Below are 19,341 nucleotides of genomic sequence, written 5' to 3' on the forward strand. Positions count from 1 at the left end.
TCTCTGGCCCTGACACTCTTCAGTACTTTAATTACCACACTGTTATGTTTAAATCCAGCTGTCTGATAGATGGTAACATATTGATGACCTGGAAGGTTTTGTTTGTGTGTGTGTGTGTGTGTGTGTGTGTGTGTGTGTGTTCCCCTCAGTCTCCCTCGCGCCCCACCTACCTGCCCTCCGTCCAATCAGAGCAGAGAACGGCCATTCGGGCCTCGCGACCGTGGAGCAGGCAGCAGCAGCAGCAGCAGCGAGCGGAGAGGCGGTGGGGGAGGGTCACGTGTGTACACACTGTAGGGCTCAGCAGCACTCCAGCAGTAGTAAAGTCTGTAACGGACGGCCCCTTTTCAGAACAAGCCTCGTCCGAAAAGTTGATAGATAAAGTCAGTCTCCGCCGACGTGCAGTAAAACGGTCCTTTTCGCTGTTTTGAGGCTTTGGGAGCGCGGGGAGCGTATTTTAGGACGTCTGTTTGTCAAATGAAACGACTGAGAAATGCCAGTGGAAATGCTACATCCAAACCCTATGCCTCCGTAGGTTTGTCCCCGACCCAAATCTATACGTTTCTGGTGAGTTTTCCTTTTCTTTTACGTTAATTCGACCCACTCATGTGATGCTTTGTTTTGGGGGGCTTTAACGCACACCTCACAGCTGTAGACACGCACATAGGATGCGTGAGTGTGAGCAGCTTCAGTTGTAGCCGCAGAAATGGTAGAATAATGAGGAAAAAAGCCGTGACAGCTATCCACGCTTTGATCTGCGCAGTCAAGTGTGATGGAGAGACACAATGTCCGCGACAATAAACACACACACACACACACACACACCGCGATGGGCTGGTTTGTTTTCTTACCCATGTTCAGCTGTATATTTGGAAAACAACACCTGAAGACGGTTCTCACGGGATCAGCTTTCTCAAGTGCTGAGGAGAGTAAAGTTGTATCAGTTGAATCAGTTAAAAGCTCCTTCACAGGCAACAATTAAAAGTGTAGTTTTAAAGATGTGCTCCTCTGCTGTTTGTATGAATATTATCATATATCCTGTTGACCTTGAGCTGGAGGGGTGTCACAGTGAATCTGTTAATTAATGTAATGTTGATAGATGCAGGCTCACTCATTTACTTCCTTAAATCCGAGGCCCATCAATAAGTAATTAGTACTCCGTGTATATGTTTAGTCTTGTGTTGTTAAATCATTCATAAACAAGTAGGTCATATACTGCTTCAAGTATAACACCAGTGTTAGATTTTAGGGATGAAATGTACAATTATTTTCATTGTCGATTAGTCTGTTGATTAATTTCCCGGTTCATTGATTAGTTGTTTGGGCTTTAAAGTGTCGAAAATGTTGATCAGTGTTTGCAAAAGCCCAAGATGATGTCTTGTTTTGGCCACATACCAACATATTCAGTTTACAGTCACAGAGGAGTGAAGAAATCAAAAATACATTCACATTTAAGACGCTAGAATCTGAGAAATGTCGACTGTTCCCTTAGAAACTGCTCAAGCTGATTTACTGATCAGACCCAAAATGGTTGATGATTAATTGTAATAGTGGACAATTAATCAAGTAATCATCATTAGTTTCAACCTTGCCTGACTATTAACAACAGATTTTCCATAGTTACTAATCACGTATGTACCATTATTATTATGGACAGCACATCAACCTGACCACACTTCACATCAACTAGGAAGCAGAATGAAACTTTCTGACAAAGTAGTTCAGCTCAGATGAGTCTTATAGCTCATCAAATTAAATGCTTCTTGAGATTTAGGCTTTGCACTTGTTGTTGTCAACTTCATCCATGTGACCGAAGGGGACATGGGCATGTGTGCTATGGCTTAATGGCAGTAAGCCTGCTTTGTGCTGACCATTGAGCTCTGACTTTGTTGATTCGTGTGACAGTTCAACATGTTGACGAAAAGACGCTGAGGAAGCTGTCCAGACTGACCGTGACCTGTGCTTGACTGAGGCTCTTACACTGGCACTTGTTATGAGGAGATACTGTTTTCTCCAAAGCACATGTGACGTTAGTCAACCACCTCTGTGCAGAAGTGATCAATCAAACCATCAACATTTTTGAAAGATTAACAAGAAGTATAACAATCACAGGCAGGTAGATAATCAATCTGTATGTACAGTCTGCCACAAATCCTGAAGTTTGCAGGGAAGCCGTTCAAAAATGAGTTATCTTGCCCACAAATAAATTCCATCGCTGTGACTCGATTCTGTGGGGACTGATAATGATTTGGGGAAAATGTAATGAATTATATAAAACCCCTCCACAAAAATTGGAGTCCATGGCAAGTATTTTAATCACTTTTGAGAGCTTAGTAATTTTAATTTGCAAAATGTTATGCAGCATTAGCATGCACCTGAAGTCAGATCCCTCATTAATGTTCTTAGTTAATGGGCTGCTTTCCAAGAATAATAGGCAGCTGAGAAACGCACTAGAGGGGAACCAAAACAGATTTAGGGGCTTTCTTAAATGAACCATTTACATCTTAATGGCCTCTCATACTGTAAGTAGTTTGGTAGTTCTGTGGGCAGTTTCTTTAAATTATGCACCATTAATAACTAGAAAGGTTTGTGCATAAAATGTCATTGTGTTATACTTCACCTCAGGCATTGCTGCACATTCACAACATGTGTAAATGTGAGTCATGTAATCTTATTTTCCTTCCGTAGTATTTCTGCTGCTGCTCCTCTGCACGCTGCTGCAGACGCGAGTAGTGAGTCATGTGACATCACTCTTTCTGCTTTCTGAGAAGAGCCTGTAAATTCCAGTAAGGATATATGAGGGGTGTGGGCCCAGTATGTCACACTACTCCCATCAGCCCGTGAGATCTGGCTTCAAAACGCTGAGACGTCAAGCACGTGGGCGTCACTCTTACGTGATCGTGTTTGGTGGGGCTGAAGCATGCTGAAGCAGAGCCTCCCCCTCTGGGAATATTTAACTTAACCACTTTTGACATGGAACAGGGCAAAAAGTTCAGACGGGGCTTAACCAAGTCTACGACTGCAGTCAAAGTCATGCAAGAAGGACTCAACAGATATTTTCTCTCATGTCGTCCTCCTTTGACAAGAGCTTTGGCTATTCCTCTTGAGCCATATAATCCTAAGTATGGCACCTTTACTGGAAGCAGCTAGCAAGAAACCATCTTTCTCCTGGTTTTGTTCTCACATTTATGTTTTGTAGCAGTAGATTTGTATACATGCTCTATTAAAGTCACAATAGTGGAAATAGTGATCTTTCTTGTAATTAAGGATATCTGCATAATTAATTATAATAATAGCTGAATTATAGGTTATTTTCTGAGTAACTGACTAATAAATAAGTCGATTTATGTCAGAATTGCAGCCAAATGCCCAGCAAAGCTGTAAAGCTTTAAAGTAAGTTCCTTATTTAACCAGTCTAGACAAATATCAACAAATCAAATCTTTGCATGTGACCAGCTGTGACTTGCAAATGATTATTATACCTGACAAATGACCAGTCACCTGACAGATGATACAAATTAATTTGTGTAAGTGATGAAATCACAGCTTAAATATTGCCTTAAAAAGGGAGACGCCTAACAAGTTCACGGCTCAGGTAGCACACGTACTTTAATAACAACTACTGCCCGACCAATATGTGATTTTTGGGGCCAATGTCGATATAAATAAATGTGGTTATCCAACACACAACACACACACTACATAGATATGTAATGGAGGCAGGATATTTTACAGTTTAACAAAAAAATATATTGTCCAAAATGACATCAGTGCACTGAAGCAATAAACCTTGCTGATAATTTGATAATTATAAATTACCCCAAGCATCGTTTTGCATTTTGGTATGTAAAAAAAAAATCTGAAATGGACTTGGCAATGAAATAGTCCTCATAACTCTGAATTAAAACAGACATAGCTCATATGGTAAGAGGTTGGAGCGCCTCCAAGTCATTTTTTTTTTTTTACCTCTCCCGAGTGGAAAACTAGAGATTTCATTATCAGCTCAAGTATAATGACTTTCACAACAGCAAAGTAGAAGTTTCCCAGAGTTAATTGATGCAGACAATGCAAAGCTAACAGTGGCATTTGACAAGCTTTATATGAAAAACCCTGATTTAAAATATTTAGTGTATTGGCTATAGCAACTGAATGTGTTTGCCTTGTTTGCGGTGACTTGGGGGATATGTGAAGGAGAGAAACTGCTTCATATTATTATTATAGTACCTGTCATTTTCTTCTCTATTCATGCATCACCACTGTATTGTGTGGGCAGCAATTATGCCTTGATTGCTTTGGCCTATTCATAAATCCTGGTGATGTGATATTAAGATGCAGGTCCTGATGGTACAACAGGAAAACAAAATTCATGTACATATTGTAAGATTTCTTTCACGTCCAGCAGGTAAAATGTAGAAAATTATAATGTGTTTCCACTGTTTACATTCAGTCTACATACACATCATAAAGGCCACGGCTTGTTTTTGTCTCTACTTCATCATAGTGTTTTCATTCCTTACTACTGATGTCAAAAGATTTTCAAAGGGAAAGAAAGTATTTGGAAATTCAACAGTTTAAGTAATTAAACACCAGCACACCACAAACCCTTGGCTCCTTTTTTGTGCTGATTCTTAGGTACCCTGCAGCTATCGTAAGCTACAGAGGGAGCCAATGTGGAAATGAAAGGGTGGCTAAAATGTCTGTATACAGCAGGTGCTAATGAATGGGGACAGACAGCCACAATGCAGTGTGCTCTCTTTAATTATCACCAACTTCTCTTAAGTCATTTTCTTCTTAAGTGATCAGAAGTTGTTGAATGAGTGTAGGGCGAACAAACTTCTTCTAATCTACCAAAGAGTCTGAAAAGAGCACATAACCTATGGGAGAAGACCGTAGCTAATTATGTACTTTTGCTAAGGCCTGTTTTGGTAAATGAGTCACCTAGCTGCTTGTGTTAGAGAGCAATGTTTACAAGAGGTCTGACCAGTGCTCCTGTCTTGGCGAAGACAGGGTTTTTTGTTAAGAGTAACTCTATACTTTCTTTCTTCTGATCCTGTTCCAGTCCAGCTCTGAGCTCCAGCCTCCACTATAGTCTCATTACAGCCAATTGGATTAGTATAGAGGAGGGACTGAGCCCTTGTGTGTGTATATGCGTCTGTGTCTGAGGCTTGAGGCCAAAACAGCCCCTCTGTAGTGGTGTTACGTAAGCGGACGGAAGAATCTTTTCCCCTTTACTGGCATTGTTACTCATCCTGAAAACAACACTACTTGCGCATTGTTTCACAGTATTTCTACAGGGGAGGTTTCCAGAAAAACATCATTTGCTATTCAGAGAATCATTCCTTTTAAAATAGTGTTGGGGAGTAAAGTCAAACACATGGAAGCATAAATTATCACTGAGGAAATTAAATATAGCGAACTTGGATGACTTATCACTGCAGTCCTGCGATAGCCTTATGATCTCCTTTTTCCTCAACCAAAGCTAGCTGAAAGATGTATTTGAAATGACCTGAATTAATAATGCAGGTCAGCATTACGTAAGCTTTGTGAAAACTTGCAGCCCCACCAGGCTTGAACACAAACGCTCTCGACATGTGCGTGGTCATTTTCTTTGACCTCACCCTGAACTCCAACCCCTCGGCTCAGTCCTCACTGACCCTTCACAGGAGTCTGACTCACATTTCACTCTTTATAAATCTACCCATCACCACGTGCCCAACCCCCAGTCAACTTGGCAGTTACTTTAACAGAAGGTGCATGTGCTTTAGTCATAGCAGTAACACCAGAGCAGTCTGTGAAGTGTCAGGCTAGAGAAGTGTTTTTCTTTATCTGGCTGCTTGACCATGTGAAAAGCACAAGGGCAAAACTGCACAGGCAGCAATGGCCCTGCATGTGACTGTGACGGAGAGAGAAAGAGATGCAGAGCAAGATAGCGATAGCTTTCCAAGGTGTCAAAACACTTGATCTAGCCACTGAGGCTCTCAGAGAGGAGAAATGGTTGGTTTTGAGGCTGAGCTAGCAAATGAAACTTATTGTGAGGCGTTTGAATTCATCCAGTCAGATGCAGTGAAGTGAAATTAACAGTGTTACCCAGGGCATAATAGCTGAGCCGTGGCTGACGTGTTTTTGTGTCAAAGGCTTGCTTGCACCTCTAGCGAGAACAGAAAAACAAGAACAGAAAGGGTTGAACTCTGCTTTTTTGTATCTTACTCAACACTTAACACTTCCACTTAATGCCAGCAACAGACAGAATCTGTCAGCTTTAGTGTCATCGTGTATAAAACATATGTCCACTAGTGATGTCAGCATTATCAAAATATCTTAATGTATCAAGACTGCATGGAGGGATAGCCATCAATTTTAATACCATGTTATACCTTGAAAACGATACACCGCTGCACCCCTGCCCGGCTTGAATTATTCCTGGGAATAGGAACATTCATTATCAATGTGATAATTAATTTCTTTCTCCCTAACTCTCTGTCTGCAGTCGACCTGTTGAGAGACGAGACCTGTGTCTGAGCCCAGCGATGTGGATCTGCATGGTTTACAATGAGACGGACACCAGCGTGGACTTCCGCCTCTGCCAGGACTATGGCCTCATCCTGTCAGTCTTCTCCCTCATCTACCTCCTGGTATGCTTCCCATTGGGGCTGTGCTACAATGCGCTGCTGGTCGTGGTCAACCTCTCCAACAAGGTTTCCATGACCATGCCGGATGTTTATTTCGTCAACATGGCCATTGCAGGCCTTGTGCTCAACCTAGTGGCGCCCGTGGAGCTGCTGAGCTCCACCTTCACCCGCTGGCATGCATGGGAATACAACAACGAGGTCTACATCACCCTGCTCATTCTCTTCAATATCTCCTCTCTGGTCATCATGTATTCCACCACACTGCTTAGTCTGGACTACTATATAGAGCGTGCGCTGCCTCGTACATACATGTCCAGTGTGTATAACACCAAACATGTGTGTGGGTTCATCTGGGGTGGGGCGGTGCTCACTAGCTTCTCTTCACTGCTCTTCTATGTGTGCAACCACATCTCCACTAAGATGGTCGAGTGCTCCAAAATGCAGAACAAGGAGGCAGCAGACGCCATCATGATGTTTATTGGCTACGTGGTTCCAGCTGTGGCCGTTCTTTATGCCTTTGTGCTCATTTTGCGCATTAGGAAGGAGTCTACACCTCTGGATCAGGACTCCGCTCGCTTGGACCCTTCTATCCACAGATTGCTGCTAGCCTCAGTCTGTGTGCAGTTTATACTGTGGACCCCTTACTACATGACCCTGTTGGTACACACTGTAGCCGGTGCACCAGGGTACATTAGTAACGTACATTACTTACCTACCTATTATTTCTTAAGATGTGTGTCAAAACTGCTGGCTTTCTCTAGCAGCTTTGCCATGCCTCTCATGTATAGGCAGATGAACAAAAACTTCTCCAACAAGCTTCAGCGGCTGCTCAGGAGGCTGCACTGTGGAGACCAGTCCTGCCCTCATGAACGCTCAACAGTGCAGCAAGTGGTGACGTGAGATCTCCCCCTGGGAGATTACTGTCGCCCCTCCCACTCCCCCTTTTCCAACTCTTGGCCGAGCCGGCACTTATCTCCCCCCTACAGAGCCAGTATCTGACTGGGCTCTCTTGCTGCTCTGGACTGTGTTAAGAGCGACGTAGCTAACTGTGGAATTTCCTGTCACCTTCCAGAACTTGATCTGATCTATCTAGCTCTGCTGTGAGGACAAACCAAGCAGAAACCACTAAGTGCTGTTATTTTTTTGTCACTGCATGAAGTTCTCCACAAAGATAGTTGGGCCTGTATTTTGAGTGCAGTAAAAGGGTGCAAGCAGCTGATAACTACCCAAATGTTGATGCATGACTTGTACACATTATGCTACTAAATCCCCAAAGAATTATTTGCAAATTATGCTTAACACACAAACAAAACTAGTAGACTTAAAACTTTATTAATCAAATGATGGATGGTGTCTGGTATATTAACTATCCCACCATGGCAAATAAACTTGCACTTCGTGTCAACACCAAACCAACATTTTGCGCTGCCAGTGAACATCAGTTTACTGCCCTCAAAGTAGAGGATTGATCACTTGAATGAGAGGACAGTTCTTCTTTTATAGAACTGAACTTTCTCTTTACTAAAATGTCTTGAGAGTGATTCCTCATTATGCGAGTAAATAAGCTTCACATTGTACAGGTGGAGTACAATGTTAATGTTCTCTTACAGAAACAGTAGCTTCTTTTCAAAAACCATTTTCTTTCTCGATACCAGTACTACCCTGTAGCTAGATGTAGGTGCTGGTATTCAGAGATGTACTCATTTCACCTTGATAGATTGAGTTCTGAGGTTTTGATCGACTCACAGGCATAAAGAGATTATTTTTGCATATATTATAAGCTCCGCAGCAAATATCATTATAGAAAATATACATCCACACCACTTTGAAGTCACACAGAAATACATCAAACGCTTATATAAAGCTTGTATTCAGGGTTCAGACATAACCGGTATACCTCTTGTGATCATTGCTGAAATCACATCACTTGTTAACCATAAGCAGTTCAAATCAACTCATAAAAAATCAGTTCATTAATTTGAGCAGAGAGCCTCAGCCCAGTATGTCATTTGTTAAGTTGTGGAGAGCCTCCCATAGGGTCAGTGAAGTCCCCACGGGGTCACAGAGTGGGCCTTGAGGAGGTGCCATGTACATTCCCTACATTGTATGAGCACTCATGAGTAGTTGGGAGGTTTTGTACAGTGGAAATATGAAGCTTGACTGGGTCACTCTCGAGGGGTTATCAAAAACCTTCACAAAGTATAAAATACTTGTCTGCCAAGCACCTGCAGACAGTGTGTTTGACACAGAGTTTGAACTGTAATGCTGCTCAGATGCATTTAGGTGGATGCATCTGCACATTATTGGCAAAGCTGCTTTGCTTTCTTGCCTGCCACTTAGTGAAAAGAGAACAGACTAATGCATCACGGTTACAAAATGAAAAATAAAAGCTTGTTGTTTTTGCATGAGGTCTGTTGCTTTTCTGAATGAGAGGGCCAGTTTATAAGTCATCCTGTGAACAGATACACCAGCAGGGTGGGGCATTCACTTGAAGACAATTTTAATTTACACCTTCAAATAAACAATTTTATGTTAATACTGACCTGCTAAGATCTCCACAAGTCTGCTTGGCTTTCACTGTAAAATCTAGAGGACTGCCAGATGTATTAACACAAATGTGATGCTTTTCATCCAGATATGAAGTAATTATTAAGATTATAACATGTCACACCTACACATATCATATTTATTTAAACATCTTGTCACTAGACTTATCGTATTCTTTGTCTACGAATGACCTAACAGTGTCATTTTTGCTGCATCGCCCCACCCTCGTCATGTGTATTCAATTGGTTATATGTACTGTTTATTTTCAACTGAGGCTGTGTGTTTACATTATATGCCATAGTAAGTCCTGCCCCATAATAAAAGCTTGCATGTACTGGGAAACAGTTAATCATTATTTGAACTCAGTTCAAAGTCCTAATGGTTACTGTCCATTTGGGATCAGAAGGCAAACAGTAGTACTTGGTCAAATGATCCGCGGTTCAAATCAAAGCTTCTAGTCTAATGGAGTAAATTTAAGCAGCATTTCTTAAGGTGGCGTCCATTTGCAGATTCAATTGGTGCCCTATATACCGTCAGAGATTGCAGTTATGTCCACATTACTATTACTTAATCGATAGGACCCACAGTGACACTTGAATTATAATAGTGATTATGTGACACTTGAACCTGTTGCCACAGGTATTTGTATGTGGTTAATCTGGGTAGAATTTATATCCATTTTTACATTTATTACGGGAAGAGACATCCAACAAAAAGGCACTCAACAAAGCTCATTATCTTTTATTTTGATGATAAAGTTCATTGTGAATTTAAATCTACCAACTACGCAAAGCCATTAACATGTTATGACCATGTTGTCTTTCATATGTGCATGCGCCATATACATTTGGTTGAAATTACAGAAGGCCTCATTTTTAACACAAAGGTCTAATTGTTTTTTCTTTGCTCATGCCTTGACTTTTCACCAAATTTCACTGAAATCCATTAAGTCGTTTTTTGAAACATCTTGCTAAGTAAGAGTCAAAGCAGACTCCCTGCCAGGGGTAATAATTAGCAATCATCACAAATGGACTGACTGCACGGTGCAGACAACTATAAATAAAGCTTGATAAAATTGGGCTCAAAATCACACCCAACTCAGATTACTGCTCAGTTCTCAGATGGATTTATTATTTCAGAGGGCCCATAATCTCATGCCAGCACAAAGAAATTTGAGTAATAATCACTGAGTTCAGTTAAATTGCTAAAACAGACCCAGTGTAAAACACCCTTGATGTTCTCTTGTGTCGAATGTATGCAGATGCATTTTTAGCTATTTGAACGGCAAAACCTCAGAAGTCCAGATGAATCCACTTTCAGATGTGATGCTTTTGTGACTGTGTATGCAAGTGTATATGTATAATACAAAATAATGTGTATATATTGTATGTGAGAGATTTACAGGAAGACACCATGCTCTTTCAAAAATACAGTATTATTTTCGGAGAGATATATTTAGATTCTGTAAGTAATCTACACTATTGTCAACTGAGTCAAAGACTGATTAAACAATAAACTAACATGGATATTACCCTCAGTGAAGTCTGACAATTCTTATGATGATGTGAAAATATGTTGAAACATCTGCTATGCAGTCTGTTGTTGAAAGGTCATTTCCAAACATCTTTTTTCTTGATGCTAATTGATGCTTCTTGCCCAAAATTGTCCCTTCAAATGTAAAAATAGTATTTTTAGTTCACTTTTTTTTTTTAAAAAAAAGACTGTGTGACTTACATTCTGCTTATTATCTCAAGTTTACATGAAAACAAAGTGTTGTTCATTCCAGCTCATCAACCCTCTAAACCTGTGATCAGGTCAAGGTTGATTGGCAGGTTGTGGAGGTTCTTCCCTCCCTCTTTGCACTGACAGTGGGAGTGAGGATGGATGCCACAGCTCTCCTCCTGTTCGCCACACTGCTAACAGCAGATTGTTTGTGGCGAGACCCTTCAACCAAGCCACTCAGACTGGGGAAAATAGCAAATTCCAGGCATTCTGGGAATTGTTTTGTCTTCTGTGGGTCTGACAATCCAATACTGCTGCCATTCACAATGAAAACAATGTTGTGTAGGCTACATCTGATGACAACGCTGCACACTGAGAGCTGTGTGACTGCCTGCAAGGCAGAGCTGGGTGCAACAAGTGCTGCAACAGGAAGCTAGCAAGACTGAGATGATGGGGCAATGGATCCCTGAGAAAATCTAACCTTCTAATTAGGTTGTAATTGAAGTTAAACAGACTGAGGTAAGGTGCCATATTGCAGGGAAGATCAATTATAATGCTCTTGTCACTACACACTGTTATTACTTAAAGTCACACACAGCAAAAGTAAAGGCACAACAGTGTATGTACGTATTTACAAGATCTTTAGAGCCAAAAAGCAGAACAAACATAAGAGGTTCAGCAGGAGGAGGAGGGAGGTCTTGAATTATACTGTATGTACTACATCTGGAAATGATATGATAATGGAGTGAATTGAACATGGTTGCCATTTCCCCCTCTGAGGACTGGAGTTTCACAAGGCTTCCACTTGATTCTGTTAGTTCAAGCAAACACAAAACACAAAGAACACATCAGTCAGTGTAGTTAACATCTGTATTTATGTGTAACTTCTCCTTTTTAATGAACAGGAAGCTAATGCAAGGGGGGGGGATTTCCTAAGGTGTAATACAGCTGAAAAAGGATGACATCATTACTTTGCCTGTAAATGCACTGGCCAGTAACAGTAATTGACCACAGTTTCAGTTTCAACATTCTGTCAGTGTATGGCTCTTTAACATTGGACTGAGGGCACACATGGACATGAACAACTTGCAGTCAGTGTGTGTGATAAAGAGGCTCTAAGCTTAGTCTTCATGTCATGTCAAATTCTGTGAAACTAGGCACTAAGCTACGACTAGTGGACTAGTGAATGATGTGTTTATTCACACAATGGAGTGAATAAATACATAATTCCTGTACTTTGTCTCTTTAGGGGTATTTTTTATTCTTCCATTGACATATATCGAGATGTAGGCTATTGTTAGATGATTGTCTTGCAATGTATCAATAGCCTCATCACAGAACTGCTGTATTGTGTTGTTACCATTAACAATGTATTGTGAATCATAATGTATCTTGAAGTACCCTACTCATTCCCAGCCCTCTGGTGAGTATTGCTAGAGGAAGACTGGCCTATTTTAGCCAGCAAAGAGGTCATCAACAAATAGAATACATGCTAACTTGTGTGCTTAGTTTAAAGTAAAATGTTCCTATTCTGGGAAACATCAATACCACTCTCTTGTTTTTCTGTTTGCTTGCTAGCGCTAAATATGTCAAGCTAACAAACAGCAGATTGTTAATATAGTAGGCTAACAGGGAAATAGTTAGCCTGCTGTCCAGTAGTAACAAAATTCGCCTACAAGCACCTATGAAGTAACCCCTCATGTCTCATATGTTTAATCCATACAAAATCTAATCATAAGAATGACAATTTGCAGTTTAAAAATGGGGTTAGCTGTGTGCTAGGAGGTTCAATGTCAGGGGCTGAGGCATGTTCCTTCCACTTGACTGTTTCCAGTTCTGGGCTAAAATAAGGTATCCAGTAATAGTTTTAGTATTTCACAGAGCAAACTATGTTTATTCTTGACAAAAATGAGGCTGTATGTAGTCCAAATTAACGGTGTGCAGAGGTAAAGGTTTTGCAATGTAAGTAGACCAGGAAAAGCTCTTAACTGTACAAGCATCTGTCTGGGAATGGGGTTACGCTGACAAAGCACAGTTTTTAATGTGCTACATTAGTCTTAATGTTGTTTTTCTCCTTTAAAAGTTCAGCCAGACCAAAAGTATTAGGGTCAACTTCAGTCAAATGTACAGCATCGCACATCAGACCACCTATGTAGGCAGAACTTTTGGCTTGTGGCTTTAAATGTTTTATCTGGCTGTCACCCAGATTTCACACACACCCGCAGACCGCAGCTTTTTTTTCTTAATGTGGGTCAAATTGGGCTGCAGAATGTTAAGACTAAAACAAGATGAGACAGGTTACAGCTAGTGTTGGGGAAAACTATCTCACACTGTAATCCAGAGTGTCATAAAGAGGGCAAGCAGTGAAATAAAACCCTGAATCCTTGAACTACGAGAACAGTGTTAGACCCCAGAGAGACCCCATAATGACACCAAATAGAAAAGGCCATACACTGTAAAGCCAAGATGGTTTTGCTCCTAAATTGTAAATAACCTCGAGCTGATAAAACAGGTAAAACATTTAACTGATCATTGCCCTGAATTTAGAACATATAACTGCGATTGGCGAACTGAATAACACAGCTATATTTCTTTTCAGACGTGGGCTTGACATATTTGAAAGCTCCCACCGTGTGAATCCTACAGCTCAGAGCAGAGACTTCAGGAAGGAGTCTTCATCTTTGACCCACCACATCACATATAGCTCTGTGGAGACAAGTGGACCAGATGCTTTAAAAACAATCCACCCTTCCTCCCCTGCCAATTCTGTTCTTTGCTTTTCCTCTTCAGAAATGAGAGCAGAGAATAAAAAAATAAAAATAAAAAAAATACTCAAACAATAAAATCCCAGCATCAGCTAAATATCAAACATGGCCCTGGAAGCAGTGCAGAGGAGCTGGACTGTGCAGGATGTTCCATTCAGAGGTTGTGGTTGTGGCTGTGGGAGATGTTGGATGGAGCCAGAAGCACATCAGACTGGTAAGTGGAGGCAGATGAGGGTGTTATACCCTCTCTCCTCTAGACCTCCCACTTTCACTCCCCCAACCACAAGCAGTTAAAGCCCACAACTTCCCATTAACAGCACTGGTAATGTTTTCTTCTTCATTAGGTGTCACTGGATGGGAAGTATTGTTTTTTTCTTTTCATACATGTACGAGAAAACAAAAGTTACTATAATACTATGTTTTTATAGTTGTGGTATGATTTCATGGTTATCATACTAATAGACCGAGACCAAAGCAAACGTTGGATTCCCCTTGTCATTTACCGTATAATTCAATTATATCGCCTTTAGCCTCTTTGATAGTATTAGAATACAAAATCCAACATAACGCTCTCACCTGCTGTATTTTGGTGCAGAAATCACTTTCATAAACCATCCTCTTTTCTCATTTATTTTGTTCAGCCAAAGCTTGAACAGTGATGTTCACCTTACCAAACAATATTCACTGTCTATGCCAGTGGGCCACCCAGTGGAGATATACAGGGAGTGCATCCTCTCTCACAACCACTCAGCCCATCAATCCAGTAGGAAACGTCTCACAAAGGAAGCAGTTTCGAGCACAATGTATAAATTCAGAGTGACAGATATCACAATGAAACAAACTTGAGGCCAGTCTAGAAGGTGGGAGATGACATACTTACTTTTCTCGGCCATGTAACTGACAGAACAAGACATAACACAGAACAACCAGTCGCTGTAAATAATCCTGCTGCAACACATGTCACAATATCTTCAAGTGGTTTATATTATACTTCCTCATCAGCCATTGTTTGAGCATGTCTGATCCTTTTTCTGGGAGCTGGTCTTGGAGGTACATTTTCCAGATGAGCTCACTGTTTACTTAACCTTACGTTACCTTACCCAATCACTTCCATGGAAGTGCATTAAAGACGAGAAATGTCAAAAACGTCTCTTTTTAGTCTTGGCAGCCTGTAGGTAGGATTATGACATATGCACCAAGTCTGCTCTCAGCTGGGCTTCAAACAGTGCTGTCACATTTGGTTTATTCAACTGTAACATGTCTCGGATCTGTTTTCACCAAAGTGAGAACAAATATAATCAATTTTACCTTCTCTGCTTGAGTGCTGCATTTGAGTAATACTTCATTATCTTGCTCTCATTTTACGTCATCACTATTCAGGAAATATTCACACTCTCCTCCCTTTCTTCCTCTCCTCCTCCCTCCTTTCTTTAACAGTCACCAGCACCTTTCCACTCCACCGACCTCCACATCCCCACTTTCCCCTTATCTGTGTGAAGTCATGCGGACTGAATAACTGAGATTTCAGGTAGCTGAGAGAAATTCTCACAAATCTGTCTCGCTGTATGACCCCTCAGACTGTCTGTTCTCTCCTTTCTTCATCTAAGCTGCTGAGTCCACTTTCTACTACAACTAAAATCCTCTGCTTCAAACCCACAGAGGCTGTTCTTTGCTGTTCCCTCTCTTGTCCAAAACCCAAACGTGTCTGTGCCAGCAGGGCTTCCTGCTGCTGTTGACCCTGTTGTCTCCTTCAGACCATCACTGCTGCTCTGCTGTACCAATTCCTGACCATACCAAAATCAGTTTTTCAAGACATGACTCTGTGTGCCATCTGCACTAATATCAAGAGGAACATAACTTCTCCAAGATGGAACCAGTGCTTGACCCATCTGTCAGATGCTGCCCTCAGTTTTTCACACTTGAACAACTACTGAGTGCCCAACTATTCTGGTCTCCAGGCAGAGATCCTGAGAGCATTAATACCCCTTTTTGACCAAGGCAGTTCAGGTGCTGGTTCCGGGCCAGTGCCTAGTCTGGAACCAGTTCTTGTATACACCTTAGTCGGACTTGAACTAGCCTTGGCGTTCTGCCCATGCGCCACAATTGCCACGCCAGGCATTGAGTGGTGGAGTCAACATACTTCCATCAATAAATCAATTCTCCCCTGCTGCTTGTATACTGGGTCAATGGCAGAAGTCCAATTAAATGGCCTAATCAAGCTATGACTGTAGCTCGACTTAAGTGTCCATGGAAACGTACTGAGTGACTGACTGATGTGACTCTACGATGGCTCCCATGCCCCTGGAAAAGCAAACCGTTTCTTAAAAGGTTAACAGTGAGCAGTAAATCAGCCACAAACAGGACTGGAAAGAGTACAATCGTCATGTCATGATATGCTGGTTAGCAAAAGCATTGAATATGCTACTTAGCATGTTGAAGCAAACCACTGACACCTGGCTTCTCGGTAGCAAACCCTTTGGGAGGAGATTGCCTGGTCCCAGTTTGTCTACTGGGGGAAAGGAGACAGGATTTTTCTTCAATGAAAACATCTCAAAGTTTGGTTATAATCCAAAGTCACTTGGTCACCCCCACCCCACTGAACATGCTAACTAAAGTCATTTCCGTAATATTGGGAAATTTATATAATCGGCCATATAGTGTATTGGTGAAATTACAGTATAGCCGATAAATGGAGCCAACACTATGAAGTCAGATTACTTTCATTGACTTGAGAAGCACAGCATTTACACACACTGACACAGTAGGTGGGGGCATGCTCCTCTAAAGTTGGTTAGCAGTCCGTCAATGAACAAAAAAAAGAAGAAGAGCAGCCAGCTTGCTGTTGTCTTGTCTGTGTTCTTACCCTCATGTGTGCATGAAGTACAGGTTAGAAACTATTTTAGAAATACAAAAATGTGAAATATTGGTTATCTTATCGGTATGTGCGTAGCAGTGCATTGGGGTTGTCTGCCCCAACTAGCCAGCAGGCATCATTCCTGTTGCTGTTTGTATCACATTCAAAGCCCTGGAGCTGCTGCAAGGCGCTGCCAAAGGAGCTGCAACCCCAAACCTCCAGGCAATGATCCGGCCTTGGCCTTGACTTCTCTCTCCCCTCTGACTGTCTATGGATGAAGTGACCTTCCCATGTTATTAAGATCTCAGAGTCACATTCTGTCTTTTAAGGCAAAGTGGAAATTCTTCTTGTCATGGAACACGGACCCTTTCCCCCTCTAATCCTTTTAGTTATCAGATGTGATTCCTACCCACTGCTGTTTTTACAACTGCATGCTGATCATTTGGGAATAAACCCACTTGACTTTAATCATAGTAAGCCCATATGATATCAATACATTAGATCAATAGTGTTTTCTAAGATGATTTAGTTTTACAACTATGCTTTAATATCAAGAAGTCTGCTCAGTATCAATACGTATAGCTCTGTGGTAGCAGATGGTTATTGTATGTCTGCAATTATCTCAGGCATCTGCAGTTAATGCATCCCAGCAGACGCGACACTAGCCAACACCACATCAAATAGGTCTCCGTAGTCACAGCTTGGACACATAGATTATTTCAAATGACATTATTGTTACTCCTTGCCCAGGAGCGAAGAGTCTGTTCTTTTTCCCCCTTACTGAGAGCGAAGGCTCACAGTTTTTTCAGACTTATCAGAATGTAATTGTAGTATTGAGAATGAACATAACATTGAACAGAGAATGAACATTAAACAGGCAAAGGTCAATGTTTTTTGTTGTGCGGGAGAATCAATAATCGATCCAGATCAGTAGGAGAAATATTTTACAACCATATTGATGGAAAAACTGAGAAAGGTCATGTGCAGTTTGTTGACACGACCCTTAAGACTAAGAGCTCGATAACCCAGGTGAACAAATACTGCAGAAAATATAAGTGGTTTCCATAACAACACAAGCTGGTTGAAGCAAACACTGTCCAAACTTTCCTTTGTGTTAAAATCAGCTCCCAGCCAGTTCAGTTGCTGGATCTTTGTAGATGCTCAGCAGACACCTGGAATCACAAACTGGGCAAGAAAGAAAAGGGAATCTGATGAAGCATAGTGACAAACCATGGGTGACAGATCATCTCTTGCCTGTCTCTCCCGCCCTCCTCTCTTCTCCAGACAGGGTTGGGCCAAACAGCAGGTGGTGCAGAAGAGAAGCCCGGACATGGGATTTACAAATCTCTGTCTCTCTGACTTCTGCACCGGACAAGCATGGAGGAACATCAAATCCTAAATTTAAAAAAGTAAGTGCCGCTTCTGATTCCCACATCTTTGCATTTAAAAATGGTGTCTGTAAAATTTCACTTCAAGTGATACTTCATGTGTTGTGAATGCAGCTGCGTAATGAATCGTATAATATGCCATCAACCAGCTCTTTATTTTGCTCCCTACACGTCTGGAGTTGCTTATTGCAATTTCTGAAAGAGCACTTTCCCATAATATCAGGTGTTACTGATTTTGGCAGAAGATTATCAAATCAAAACATTCTCAGAACAGAAGAACTGTTTCCTGTTACTGTATTACAAATGGATAACTCGGGAGTCAGACATGGAAACAAGTGTTTGGGTTGCAATTTGATTTTTCAAATATTTTTTTTTCAGTTACTGGAATATTTGACTATAAATAAGATGATACTTTATAACTATGGAAGCTTATAAATACAAATACAAATGTCTTGTACTTTTGTGGGATTTTGTATATTTTTTACTAGAGAGTTTGCTTTCAAAACTACAGCTAAAAAATTGCAATGTTATGTTATATTTCTCGTCTGTATGCATGCTGAATTATTGCTGCCCAGACTACTGTCAATAAGAATGCATTAATATTGAAGAAGGTCCGTGAATTCTTGCTAAAGGTCATGTTTGAGAACAGAATAGTCTTTCCATCACTGGGGAAAGTCTGAGATTCTGGGCCTAAAATCGTCAACTAAGGAAGAGGATTGTTAGTAACAGAAATCTTGCAGTAAAGATAGAACCTAGATTTTGTTTTTATATACACTCATAACTGAGTGTGGCGTTTGTCAAAATGAAGAGGTTTGCTAAATGTTTATGACAAATATGTTTTCATCTTGGCAATCAATAGTCATCAAGTCTGGGCAAGTGAGTGAGCTCAGAATGGCTGAGGAAGATTTCAATGCATCTGCTTAAGTCTGAAGCTTGAATGTTAATGTGTTTACGTAGTTGTCTGCCATCCATTTTAGGCCTCATCCACGTTCTATCACCAAAGTTCACTTGATTTTCATACTGGATGATTTTTTGTTTTTTTGTCATTAATGATACAAGGGCCATAAATCTACGTTATTCTAATTTAACTGCACACTGGATTGCTTCTTTTTCAAGTCTGCATACCTAATTCTCTTTTGTGTTCTGATTTTTTTTTCTTGTCTCCTCTCCACAGCTCAGGTGTCACAGCAATAGCGTCTCTGGCCGAGGCTTGCTGAATAAAGATGCATGTGGACTTGGAGGGACAGAGCAGCACTCAAATCAGATGACTCAAAAAAGAAATCCTCCCCCTAATCTCAGGACCGTCGTTTGGACAGTCTGGATGAAGTGAATCATCAGGTTATAAAAGGCCAAGGACGGTTTTCAGACATGGAGGTTTTTCTTTTTTGTATCTGGAATGTATTGTCAGCTGAACCTTGATGCCAACATGGGGTCAAATA

At 41.1% G+C, this 19,341-nt stretch overlaps 1 protein-coding gene across 1 annotated transcript; it reads left to right on the forward strand.

The window, feature by feature from the left end:
• The first annotated feature begins 355 nt into the window (after positions 1–355).
• gpr146 (G protein-coupled receptor 146) lies at positions 356–10,704 on the forward strand. Its single transcript, XM_073495169.1, has 2 exons — positions 356–564; positions 6,485–10,704. Exon 2 carries the CDS (start codon positions 6,525–6,527, stop codon positions 7,524–7,526), a length of 1,002 nt encoding a protein of 333 aa, XP_073351270.1. The 5' UTR covers positions 356–564; positions 6,485–6,524; the 3' UTR covers positions 7,527–10,704.
• Positions 10,705–19,341: the final 8,637 nt, after the last annotated feature.

Source organism: Pagrus major, chromosome 23 (assembly GCF_040436345.1).
Source record: "Pagrus major chromosome 23, Pma_NU_1.0".
Classification (NCBI taxonomy): domain Eukaryota; kingdom Metazoa; phylum Chordata; class Actinopteri; order Spariformes; family Sparidae; genus Pagrus; species Pagrus major.

Excerpts from the sequence above, each read along its gene's own strand:
- gpr146 (XM_073495169.1), top strand. The coding sequence starts at position 6,525 with ATGTGGATCTGCATGGTTTACAATGAGACGGACACCAGCGTGGACTTC.